Source organism: Dunckerocampus dactyliophorus, chromosome 12 (genome assembly GCF_027744805.1).
Source record: "Dunckerocampus dactyliophorus isolate RoL2022-P2 chromosome 12, RoL_Ddac_1.1, whole genome shotgun sequence".
NCBI lineage: Eukaryota > Metazoa > Chordata > Actinopteri > Syngnathiformes > Syngnathidae > Dunckerocampus > Dunckerocampus dactyliophorus.
Window position 1 is genome coordinate 3,530,236 of NC_072830.1, and position 13,895 is coordinate 3,544,130.

The 13,895-nt window shown below is 39.6% G+C and overlaps 1 protein-coding gene across 8 annotated transcripts in view; it reads left to right on the forward strand.

Annotated features, from left to right (window-relative positions):
• Window positions 1–13,895, forward strand: part of aplp2 (amyloid beta (A4) precursor-like protein 2) — a 62,391-nt gene that overhangs the window by 33,543 nt on the left and 14,953 nt on the right. For all 8 annotated transcript variants that reach the window (XM_054794755.1, XM_054794756.1, XM_054794760.1 and 5 more), the window contains exons 3-9: window positions 2,874–3,003; window positions 9,240–9,352; window positions 10,266–10,495; window positions 10,584–10,789; window positions 12,611–12,778; window positions 13,083–13,216; window positions 13,373–13,447. In XM_054794755.1, the coding sequence (XP_054650730.1) occupies window positions 2,874–3,003; window positions 9,240–9,352; window positions 10,266–10,495; window positions 10,584–10,789; window positions 12,611–12,778; window positions 13,083–13,216; window positions 13,373–13,447 (1,056 nt within the window). The remainder of the gene's footprint in view (window positions 1–2,873; window positions 3,004–9,239; window positions 9,353–10,265; window positions 10,496–10,583; window positions 10,790–12,610; window positions 12,779–13,082; window positions 13,217–13,372; window positions 13,448–13,895) is intronic.

Below are 13,895 nucleotides of genomic sequence, written 5' to 3' on the forward strand. Positions count from 1 at the left end.
GAAGGATTCTTTAACATTCTGAGAGAGGACCATTTTCCACAAAAAATGGTCAGAGCAGTTGGAAAAAAAAATACTGAACAAGTTTCTAACAGGTTCGGCAAAAGACTCTTATTTTGGTGTGAATCCCATTTTTTTTTTTTTTTTTACAAATATTTTAACTTTCTTCTTGTACGTTTTTTTCCTTTGAATATTATGTTTTTATTCTCATAATGTTTTCACTTTACTATCATAATATTCTAACGTTTACCCAACCTTTATTGTAAAATAGCAACTTTATTCTTTGTTTTGTTTTTATTTCTCAAAATTACTTTTTTATTCTTTAATATTTCAAATTTATGCAATTTTTTTTCTGTTAACATTTTGACTTTATTCAGTCAAAATATTTTGTCTTCATATAGTCTTTATTATTTCAACTTAATCCATCCATCCATTTTCTGTGCCGCTTATCCTCACTAGGGTCACAGGGGTATGCTGGAGCCTATCCCAGCTGACTTCGGGCGAGAGGCGGGGTACACCCCGGACTGGTGGCCAGCCAATGGCGGGGCACATATAGACAAACAACCATTCACACTCACATTCATACCTATGGACAATTTAGAGTCTCCAATTGAACTAACATGCATATGTTTGGAATGTGGGAGGAAACCGGAGTACCCGGAGAAAACCCACACACACATGGGGAGAACATGCAAACTCCACACAGAGATTATTTAAAATGTATGCAAATTTTAAATGAATATTATGGGTTCATTCTCCTGATATTTTATTTTTATTCTGGTACAATTACTGATCTTTTTTCCATTTTCCAAAAAATATTTAATTGTATTTTTAGAATGTGCCGAAGGCCAATAAAAAACTGTCCGCGAGCCATAAATGGCCCCCGGTCGTACTTTGGGCACACCTGTATTAAAGTCTACATGCTTTAAATGGCAGAGTCATGTGATCAGTGCATGCTAACAAGCATAGTGGAGACCAGCATTAAAAAAACCAACAATTTTTGCTCCAGGCCTTGTCATGGAAATGAATGAAAGTAACGTTGTTTTTTCTAATGAAGGTGACTGCGAGGGAATCATGCCTTCCTTTTACTGTGATTTGTCGTTGAGCGAGGATGGAGCTTTTTCATAATATTTCCCTTCGCCGATCTTGACTCTTTGTCGGCGTGCTGGCGATGCGGATATCCTCACGGTGTACCCTCACCCTGTTGGTTCCACTGTCGTCTTTGATTATGCAGCTGTGCGAGAGAAGTGAATCGCTTTCAAGCTGCGCGTTTGGATGACATTTTGGGGCGAGAGCATCTAAAGCCACTGCTCTTGTCTGCATGCAGCAGATGGCATCCGGAGACGAGAAGGAGGAGAAGGCTGGGATTAAACTACATACGCTAAACGAAACAAAATTTGGTTGAAACCAGCTTTTTAAAACACCATGTAAGCACCTTAATTTGACTTTCCATCACAATCTATTTAACCCGCGCTACACATACAGTCATCCCTCGTTTATTGCGCTTAATCGATTCCAGACCTGACCGTGATAAGTGCATTTCCGCCAAGTAGGAGTCCTTATTAAATACATGGAATATTTTTGTAGTTGTGTTCATGACCTTCTAAATATGATTTTTAACATTATTAGAGCCCTCTAGACATGAAATAACCCCCTATAGTCACCTTTAAACTCCTATTACCCAATATAGACTTGACGCTTTACGTTATATGGAATTCCTTCCGCAATACGATGCGAAAAATTTACATAAATTCTTTACGTTTAGTGGAATTTACGTAAAAGGAGGTTTACGTTATGCGAGGTACTACTGTACTAGACAGACGGGCCATGTTGTATTGTGAAGGATTTTACGCTGTTTCATAAGACATGGGCGGGCATGGAAACAAACTTTGATCTGGCGATTGGCCACTAAAGTGTAAACGTTAGTAATTCAGCGCCACAAGGTCAGATCTTCATCGTAATTGGTACATATGATGAAGACGACACCTCGAAGCTTCCTGAACTTGTCTCAGTGCCACCCGGTGGCGACAGGAAACGGCATGCGCATGCCCTCTGACTCGTGTCAACCCTGCGTTGCGTGGGCACGCTGCTCGCGGCTTTGATATTTGTATTTTGCTTCATTTAGCCATTTTTATGCTCGGAAATGCTTAATTTAGGCAAAAAAAATACATACAATTTGCTTAAATATGCTTTTTTGAACTTATAATAGGCCGTATTCCACTGGAATGGAACACTGGTCTGAACACCGACTAAATAGAGCGGTTTCGGTGCCATCTACTGTATGGAGTTGGAACAACAAGCTACAGTCCCGTTATAATGTGTTTATGGTTGAGGGCCAACAAGTAGCGACAAATCAATTTCATTTAATTGCAAATTAAAATTAAATTTAAAAAACTATGTTACCGAAGCGAGGTTAATTGGCGACTCTAAATTGTCCACAGGTATGAATGTGAGTGTGAATGGTTGTTTGTCTATATGTGCCCTGCCATTGGCTGGCGACCAGTCCAGGGTGTACCCCGCCAGTCGCCCGAAGTCAGCTGGGATAGGCTCCAGCATGCCCCCGCGACCCTAATGAGGATTAAGCGGTATAGAAAATGGATGGATGGATGTTACCGAAGCAGTAAGACTTAGCTATTAGCATGTAGCATTCTCTTCCTGTTGAGAAAGTCCTCCATACTAGAGCAAAACTCTGCCCCCTGGTGTTTGGGAGGCGCACGATAGAATGAGAGACATTTCACACACAGGTGTGAAAAATGGAGAAACTATTTGGGGCACAGGATTTTTTTCAGTGCATGTCACCGTAGCCGCTGACGCTCCACTTGTCACACCTTCTCCCCCGCCACATTCCTCCGCTTATTTGAATACTTGTTGTGCAGATGTACCCCGAGCTGCAGATCACCAACGTGGTGGAGGCCAACCAGCCGCTGCGCATCGAGAACTGGTGCAAGAAGGAGAAGAAGGTGTGCAAGGGGCACGCCCATATCGTGGTGCCTTACAAATGCCTCGGTGAGTGTCTTCGACGTGCTTTTGTTGCAAAGTCTGAGGGCGTGTGTGGGATCTGCGTGGCCCCAGGCGGCAATCTTGCACTTGGATTTGGGTGACTAACGCCGGCCCTGAGCCGCAGACTGACGATGTCACGCCGGATGACTCCAGGCTGCCGCTGGCATTGCTGGGGAGGCTTGTTAAACAATAAAGCACAATCATATTTCCCTGCTCAGACAGAAGCCATAAACCCACACAGACATGCCGGGTCAGCGAGCTGGAGGTCTGCTTTATTGGATTGCACCCTCGCACTGTGCATACTAGGTATCGGGATACCGACAGCGAGGGAAAATTATGGAGTTGTTGGAGCTCGAACAGCTTCTACTCTTGTGGGAAGACTTTGTCAAGGTTTTGGAGGGTCTGGGGGATGTTTAGTCATCCACTTATGAGCCTTTTTGTCATCCAAGAACATCCAAGACTCCAAAATGCACCGAAGCGTCATTAAATTATTCAATCCCCCGACCCCCGATTGTAAATTGTATGTATTTGCAAAGTTTAGAAACTATCAGTAGTTTATTGAAAAGGCTCAACTACGTTACAGCAGTTACGTCTTCTTTTTAAATTAGTCGTCAATTCAAGATTTGTACATTTTTGAAAATAAATGTAATTTATGGGGGGTTTAACTGCTGTAAATAGCCATTATTTACCATATTTAAATAATAATTTGAATTGTCTTTATGTTTATTTAACTTCAACATAAAAGCCCTCCATACTGCTCAGAAAAATATGGATTGTATATTAAATAGAAATAATATTATTATTGAAGTTGAACCATTTTAATTTTAACTGCAACTGCAAATGCAAAAAATACTACAAATAATTAAAAAAAATACTAAATGATTTTAAAAAGTTAGAAAATATATACATTGAATGTGTAATAAATTATTAATATTTTACTTTAAAATTTCACAATTGATTTGTTGGCAAATTTTATATATTTTTCACAAAGTAATTCATATTATAATTGTTCAATAAAAGGCTTTACATTAATTTCACGTTGACAGAAAAACCCTTCAAAATGCTAAGAAAAATATTTATTATATAATAAATAAGAATAATACTGTTATTGAAATCAAGTAATTATGAGTGCAACTGTAAATGCCCATTAAATAAATAAAAATAAAAAACACTGTCAAATCATAAAAAAAAAGTCCAAATATAATTTGGAGGTGTAATAATTGATGACTATTAAGATTATGTTTCACGATTTAATTAATGGCATTTTTTTAAACATTTGAATTAATTCAGATTTTAATTGTTTTTATATTTATATAATTGTAACACAGTATTTATTATATATGAAATCACCCTGTTATATAGAAGAAGGCCTAGGTACAGTACTGTACATACATACTGTATGCGTGTCATGAAGTGAAATATCGTTAGGTGTCCTTGGGTCCCCTGAAAAGTCGTCTAAACATCCAAGTCAGTCCAACCTCTGGTGGGTTGATTGATGTGTTTCAATACTTATGCCCATATGGTATTCCAGTGTATTAGCAGTAAATGTTGCTCATTGTGTGCTTTATTGGCTCATTGTGTGTTTGACTTGGACTAAGACAACACACTGTAGCTGGCAAGCACAATGACAAAAAAATAACAACATCAAAACACCCACCCCTCACCCCCCCTCCCTCATTTATACCGCTTCCTCGGTCCAAAAGCCTTTTTTGCTGATTGAGTCAAGCGGCTGTCCGGGATTGAAAAAGCCATTAGCGTTTGCGCTGGACTGTGAAATGGGCGACAATTCAAGAGCATTTTTGGCACAGGAGGAGGAGGAGGAGGAGGAGGAGGAGAAGCTTTGGGAGATTGCTCGCACGGTAAACATCCCCACTGGACGGAGAGGCTGAGAATACCCATGAAGAACATTTTAGGCCCATTTTAATTCTCCACCGGACTTTGCAGCGTGCTTGCGGATCCAGAGAAGCACAGACTGAATGTTAGCGATGTGCTGCACTTGGTTTAGACTCGCTTATTATTAACAATAAGAATAATATATATATACAGTATACACACTGCTCAAAAAACACTGGGAGGAGATCCCCCAGGACACCATCCGTAGTCTCATTAGGAGCATGCCCCGACGTTGTCAGGCATGCGTACAAGCACGTGGGGGCCACACAAACTACCGAGAATCATTTTGAGTTGCTACAATGACATTTTGGCAAAATGGACCAGTGTGCTGCATCATTTTTTCACTTTCATTTTTGGGGTGTCTTTGATTTCCCCCCTCTATAGGGTGATCATTTTCATTTCTATCAAACGATGTGGCATCATTTTGTTACTAATACATCACCCACTTATTATCAGGAAAGATATTCAACATCATTTTCCCCCCAGTTTAGATCTGATGTGTTTTCAAAGTGTTCCTCTAATTTTTTTGAGCAGTATATATAATATATCCATCCATCCATCCATTTTCTATAACACTTCTCCTCTTTAGGGTCGCGGGGGCATGCTGGAGCCTAATATATATATATATTTTGTTCAAATAATCTTATTTTACTCTTTTATACACAAAAAAATCACTTTAGTTGCAGAGTTGAGTAATTATTCCATGAACAGGCTTAATTTCTGGTTTGGTAAGCTTCCTCACTCTATAAACGTCAGAGTGATAGGGATAGTACACATTGTTAGAACAACATTTTCAAATACTACTCAAGTGAACTTGAAGACAGCAAAGGGTACTCTTGATCTGAACCATGCACATAAAGTAACATCTGCACAGTTCACTATGTCTCAAAAGGAGAGTGTATTTAATCGTACACTCCCCAATGTCCATTACTGATCATTCATTCACAACATTTCTTTCACATGCTTACTTATAATGTTAGCAGGAAAAAATAAAATGCTAATTAGCAAAAATGACAGTATATCGTTAGTGCAAGGGTGTCCACAATTTCCAGCGAGGGCCACATAGTGGAAAAAGAAAGGATGCAACTTTGCCACTTAGATATTTTGTAAAGCAACACATGTAGATATGCTCAGAAGTTAAATGTATTTCAACAAAAAATGTGAGATCGGTGAAAAATATTATTAGTATAAGCTCTTTTTTCCCCATTTTTGCTGTTTTTTTTATTTTCAACTTGCTTTTTAAATATTTTTGTAAATGTTCTTTTCGTAACATTATGACTTTATTCCCAAAATATTTTGACTTTATTCCCATAATATTACATTGGTGCCTTGGTTAACGTCATTAATCCCTTCCGGATGGTCCAACTCAAACCAAAACGGACTCTAACCAAGGCAAGTTTCCCACTGAAAATAATGTAAATCCGACGAATCTGTTCCAGACGTCCAAAGATTTTAATACATTTTACAGACAATACAACGTAACATTAACATTATTTAGATTTGTAACTAAAAAAGCAAAATTAAAATGAAATGTGGACGGCATCGGAGGAAAGGATGAGATATACGGGCCAAGCTAAAAATGCTCTTCTAAAAGTTTACAAGATGAGATATGATGGCTTCAACTACTTGGCATTGATTATTGTGTGATCCATCAATAAAAAGCTAAAGAATATAATAAAGTGCCTAAGTGTGATGATAACCATAGAACCAGACATGGAAACAGAATAACGACTTGACGTAGCAGCAAAACCAGTATGCCCATCTCTGTCCTGGCTGCTAAGTACAATCAGGCCTAAGCAATGACAAAAAAACAGATAAACAATAAGTCCTTGTTCAGAGGGAGGGTGCCGCAGTCCAACATAAGTTAAACAAACGTCTGTCACTCCCACTGAAATGTGAGGTTTGAGTCGGTGTGTTTCAATTATATGGCTAAGCCCCACCCACCCCAAAAAAGGTTTTTGGAAGAAGGAAATGTAGCATTTGAGTCAAGCTAATGGCATCCTGTGAATAATGCACACACTGTGGAACATCTCACAGCCTCCAAGCCGCCATGTTTGTCGTCAGCACCAGCACCAATCTTCCAAGGCGGCGCGTGTGCGTGCGTGTGAGAGTCAGCACGGGATTATTTTCTTTAGAAACATCTTCACGCCTGCCGAGAGAGAGAACACTCTGCGGGCTGTCATGTGGCGTCGTTGACAGGCCGTGATTTAATTCCCTCCAACTGCACATTTGAGGAATCCCATTTCTTTCTCTCCACGCTGCTCTGGCGCTGACATTCCTCCTAAAGAGAACATTTCACACAAAACATATAAACACACCTCTGTCTCACAAGTCCTCCACATGCTTATCACATGATTCCAATAGGCTTGGGTGTCTAGGCATGTGAGTCAACCCTTCATTGTCTCTGAGGTATTACGTGATGGCGGGTGAAGGTCTTCTGTGACGGTAGGAGGAGGGTGTGCACCTCCTGGGCGGAGACGAGTAGCAGCTGCAGAGTTCTCTGCTATTTGCAGCTCTCTCTCTCTCCTCCTTCCATTCGAAACCCTCTCATTTTCCAAAACACTGCTTTCCACCCCGCACAGGAAGAGGTAACCGTGACGCTCCAAACGAGCTGTTATAGGAGAGCTCCACAAATTCCTCCAGACCCTTTTCTGGTGTCCTCAAAGTGCCACTCCAGCTAAAATATTACCCCCAGGGATGTCCAAATGTTTTCCACTAAGGGTCGCATACTGAAAAATCAAAGGATTCGGGAGCTGTTTGGGGGTTTTATGCTTAAAAAAAAATGGTGTATATTAAAAGAAAAAGCAGCTTGCATGTGAGCTGTGTGTTCAGGGACAGTGATTCTCAACTGGTGGCTCGGGACTCAAAAGTGGGTGGCGGATTCATTCTGGGTGGGTTGCAGAAGGCAAGTCCAAAATGACATTAAAATATGTAATATACAACATATGTCTGACCTATTTTGAAGTCAAATTGAGCAATATTTTTGTCATTTTCCTCCTTGGTATACAGTATGTACATTCCACAGTTATTTGGGTATTTTGGATATTTCAATTTTACTTTGTGCATTATTTTTATGCATGCAGTTACCATGTTCTTCCTCATTTCCTTGACAAAATGCCTTCAGAAATTCCTCTGAAATGCACTTTACACATGTAATTATGTTTATTCACGTTTTAACAGATGACAGGTGATTAAAAAAATAATAAAAATACATTTGCTTGTTTTGGCTTAAATAAAAGTGTACAAAATGTAAAAAAAAAAAAAAAAAAACAAAGGAAGGCATGAATAAATAAATATAAAATGATGAAATAAAAAATAAAAGTTTAAAATATAATAAAAAATAAATACAAATAAAAATGACTTAAATAAAAACAGAAAAAAGTATATAGATAATGCTAAAAATGAGTAAAATAAAAGTGTAAAAATAATTAAAAAAATAATAGTCTAAAGGATGTAAATAAAAGTGTAAAACATAATTTAAAAAACTAAAATGACTTTAATAAAAGTAAAAAAATATAAAAGTAAATAAATATAAAATAAAAAGACTTAAATAAAAATGTAAAAAAAAACAACATAAAACTATGTATAAATAAAAGTGACTTTAATAAAAAGGTAAAAATAAATCAATAATACTAAAAATGACTTAAATAAAAGTGTAAAAAAAAAAAGACAAATAAATAAAAATTGAATACGACTTAAGTAAAAGTGTAAAAAGTAATACAAATAAATAAAACTAAAAAATACTTGAGTAAAAGTGTAAAAACTAATAAAAATAAAAAATGACTTCAAGTGTCAAAAATAATAAAAAATAAAAATAATATAAAATAAACATAAAAAATGACTTACAAGGGTAAAAAATAATACAAATCAATAAAAAAAGACTTAAATAAAAGTGTTAAAAATATCATATCAATAAATAAAAAAGACTTAAATAAAATAATACAAATAAAATAAAAAAATGTAAATGACGTAAATAAAAGTGGATCACGACTTAATGATATTGGAAAATGTGGGTCCAAGGCTGAGACCATTTGAGAACCTCTGTTCCAGGAGACAATGCATATTATTAGTATGAACATACTGTATACTTGTACAATATTGCAGATTCCTTAGTGGCCGCAGCGTCTATAAATAAAAGTATTGATTCATTCAGCGACGTATAATTCAGAATCAAACGCCTCGCCTCTTCCATCTGTGGTGGCATCTCACAGCTCCCGGGAAGCCATGACTCACATGTTTCTACGACACCGACCCAGCATTCGCATTCGCAGCAGGAGGGTGTCCTGCTGGTGGTGGTGGTGCTACGGAATGGGCGTCGCTTTAACGGCACCTCTGTTTTGATGTTGCAGTCGGCGAGTTTGTGAGTGACGTGCTGTTGGTTCCGGAGAAGTGCCAGTTCTTCCACAAGGAGCGCATGGACGTGTGCATGAGCCACCAGCAGTGGCACGGCGTGGCCAAAGAGGTAAGATGCTTGCAATGACGGCGTGCAGTATGCAAAAAAAACAAACAAACAAAAAAAAACTCTTTTTAAGGGATTAGCGTGGATGTAATGCTGCTAATCCCAGTTTGAAGTAGGGAGGGGAGGGGGCACTGCAGTCATTCTAGAAGCTGCCGGCCCCCCTGACTCTCACTTTCTACCAACATCTGCAGTTTCATACATGCAGCTGCACCTTTTTCCATGCAGATATGGCTTCCTCCTAAACCACGAGTAGAGGCTCCACTGAGCTGAAGTCTCACCGAATATACGGAAGTTTTGTGCAACTTGAGAGGCCTTTTTTCCCCCCAGGTCAAATTCTCTATTGTACATCTTTAGGGGCCTTTGAGTTCACGGCTCTTTGTTTTATTAGTTATTTTTCAAAAATGACAACTTTCATTTCTTATGTTTATTTCTGATCATGCTACGATAACGTCTTTTTTCTTTCACATTTGAGCTTTATTTTCCCTTACAATATAACACGACGCAAATCTCAGATTACGACTTTTTCTCTTTTTGTAATTTTATTACTTTGTAAATATATTCTTGTAAAACTACTACTATAGGTTTTTCCATTTTAGCTGTGGTTTCTTTTTGCTAAATTATATATTTAGAATGTGCCGCAGGCCAATATAAAAAACAGCCACGTGCCGCAAATGGCCCCCAGGCCACACTTTGGATACCCCTGCCTTAGCCGCTCGTTGAGCGTGTGTCTTGTGTGACTTTCAAAGTATATTTTTCCCATTTAGGACTTCCATGGTGATCATTACACATTTTGTCATTACCTGTTTTTGTGGTGACACCATAAAAACTTGCAAAGTAGTTTTGTGCAGCTATAAAGGCATCTTTTTCCGGACATCTTAACTCAGTTTCCACCTCCCCTCCTCTTTGTCCCTTGCAGGCATGCTCCAAGAGCTCCACGGTGCTGCACAGCTACGGAATGCTGCTCCCGTGCGGCACTGACAAGTTCCAGGGCACCGAGTACGTCTGCTGCCCGCCCTCCCGCTCGGGCCAGCCTGACACTCCCTCGCCCCCCGCCCAAGAGGAGGAAGAAGACGAAGAAGAGGAGGAGATAGAGGACGAGGAGATCGATGAGGCGGACCTGGATGATGAAGATGAGCTGAAGGAAAGGTGAGGAGAGGAAACGTGGGGGTGACCTCCGCCAGCTGGTCTTCCTGGTTTGATGAATGACTCCTCTTCTCACTTATCACTCTATCAGCGAGGCTCCAGCTGACGAGCAGCCCACGCGGAAGGAGGAGCCGCTGGATGACGAAGACGAAGATGAAGAGGAGGATGAGGATGAGGAGGAGGAATACCACTATGTCTATGAGGATGAGGAGGCGGATAAGGACGATGACGACAAGCGAGAGAGCAGCAGAATGTCAGACAGTGAAGAGGAGGACAAGACTCTCCATGAAGTGAAAGGTCTGAGAAGATCACATCCTCGCTTCAGGTTAACCTTTGAGATAGAAACACTCATGGCACTTAGCGCCACTTGTCCTTCTATGTGGAGGATAATCGCCGGGGCGCCAACCTCGTAGAGCGACCAGGGGGTCCAAACGTTTAGCTAGCAACGCATCCACAAGAACACAGGGAAGGACAGGGAGAGTCGGCAGGGGTCAGACTACGACTGCGAAACCACACTTTTACGGACTATGAGACCGCAACCGAATTATGACTCTGGTTTTTCACCACATTGCGTCAAGTGGTGGGGCACTGTCCCACTTGCCCCTAATAGCCTTTTTCCACTCAGTTTGCAGCCATCTCTCATTTAGCGTGGTTAATAGCTCCCAGACTCGACCGTGATAAGTGAGTTTCTGCCAAGTAAGATTCTTGATTGAGAAAATGTAATATTGTCATAGATAGAGCATGTTTAAGACCTCCTAAATATGATTTTTAATATTATTAGAGCCCTCTAAAATAGTAGACATAATAAAAGAAAATAAGACATTTTAGACATATATCTAAAATAGTAGACATAATAAAAGAAAATAAGACATTTTAGACATGCATAAAAAAGCCATAATATAGACTTATGTTAGCATTGAAAGAGTTTGTTGTTGTTATTTTTACTTCCTGTTCTGTACAATATGTCTGGTGGCTCTTGTGTCATCAATGTAGCATTACTGACACCTAGTGACCAGTGTAGAACACTACATGTCATCACGTCTTTGAATGTGTCTTCTGAATGCCTTTATATTATATATATATATTATATATAGACGTGTAAAGAAAAACAGCATTGTGATAAAGCATATTAGTAGTATGAATGAACTTTTTCAACTTTTTTTGTGTGTTTATTTTTTTTTTATTTTTACCAATATTTCAACTTTCTTCTCATCCATTTTTTTCCCTTATTATGTCTTTATTCTCATAATATTTATGTAACAATATATTAATATATATAGTGCCACTTTATTATTGTGAGATTCTAACTTTTCCTCAGCCTAATTTTCCTAAAATTGCAACTGTATGGTAAGACTTTAAAAAATATCTATATTATTATAGTCTTTAATATTTCAACTTTATGCTATAGTTTTTCTTAATATTGTGACTTTAGTCTCCTAATATTTGGTCTTTATTCTCGTAAAATGACTGCTCATTTTTATCATTTTTGCAATTTATTTTTATTTTCTTGTTTAACTGTGTTTGTGTGTTTGTTTAATTGTGTTTAATTGTGTTGCCGAGGGCCAGTAAAAAAAACAGCCGCCGGCTGCAAACGGGCCCCAGGCTGTACTTTGGACACATTTTGATTGATCAGTTTTTGTGCTTAAAAAAATATAGGCAAATGTCTCAAATTTGCTTAAACATGCATATATTTTTTTACTAATTAAAGCCTGTATTTAACCACAAAACATTATGATTTATTATTTGATCAATTTGTGGAAAACTGTGATAGAGTGAAGCCGCAAAATTTCAATGGCAAAGTGATGAGGGATGACTGTACTTGCTGTTGCACAGGTACCACCAGGTACCACCAGGTACCACCAGGTGATGTTTGTAGCACAGTGTGTCAAATTTGGGAGACATTTTGAGGATACGCGGATAAAAACAGCATGTGGTATTACCCTGTTGCGGTATTACATAGCATACAGTATGTACTCACAGTCTCCATTTTACTGCAGCGCCTCGTTTTTTTTATATAATTAAAAATGTTAATAATGAAAAATCACCATTAAATAGTACACATATGAAGTTGTGCGTACATATCTCATGTACTGATGTACTTGTTTCTCCCCTCTGCAGCCGTGTGCACCCTGGAGGCGGAGACGGGCCCCTGCAGGGCCTCCATGCCCCGCTGGCACTTTGACTTGAACCAGAGGAAGTGCGTACGCTTCATCTACGGAGGCTGCGCCGGCAACCGCAACAACTTTGACTCGGAGGAGTACTGCATGGCCGTGTGCAAGCGCCTCAGTGAGTGTGACGCTCTCTCTGCAGTGTTTATTTCTCTACTGGTTAGAAGTAGCATCAGTGCGAGGGAGGCAGGGGGGTGCGTTTGCGTGACAGGGAGTCTGAGCACGACCCGGCCGTCAAACGGGGGAGTTTTTTTTCTGTTAGCCTGGGCGATGCGTGCTGTCAGCAAAAGGCCAGCGGGAGGATGAAAAGAATGCTAAAGGAAAGACTGTCAGCTCCTCTTACGTTCACCATGTCGCGCTCGCTTCTTAAAATTTCTTCCTCTCTCGCCCTGCCTTCATTTTTCCTGGTTTTCCCGTTGCAGCCGCGCCCCCCACTCCTCAGCCCACTGACGACGTGGACATCTACTTTGAGACGCCGGCCGACGACAAGGAGCACAGTCGCTTCCAGAGAGCCAAGGAGCAGCTGGAGATCAGACACCGCAACCGCATGGAGAGGGTGAGCACTTGTAGAAGTTCCGACTTCAACTAAAACCAGACACATTATCGCCACAGGGCCGAGGACCTCCTGTATACATGTCACATGACATTATTATTGCGTACACATTGTTACCTTACAGTATCATTCATTGCTTTCCCTCTCCCGTCGTTCCAGGTGAGGAAGGAATGGGAAGAGGCGGACCGCCAGGCCAAGAACCTCCCCAAGGCTGAGAGGCAGACTTTGGTCCAGGTGCGTCCACAGCGCCCGCCTGTGGTCGGGTCAGATATGACCGCTTACACAACCATCTCAACACACTTTTTTTAACATCTTAAAAGAAGTGCAAGGGTTTGATATGATGGTCATTGACTAGAAATGTATTTAGCCAAAGACGTATTGAGAGATTTTATGTAAATATGCCCCCTGGTGGTTGTGAAAAGCCTCGTGATGACATGATGGTGGCATCTAATTGGATGCTTTAAGGCAGGGGTGTCCAAACTTTTTCCATTGAGGGCCACATACAGTAAAATGAAAGGATGCAAGGGCCACTTTGATATTTTTCAGACCACCATATGTAGATATTCTAAATCATTATATATATTTCAAGAAATAGAAACTGCATCTCAGCTTTAGGTGAAAAGGCCTATTATTAGTATGAAACTTAAATAATCTCCTTAAATAATCATCACTTTATGACTTT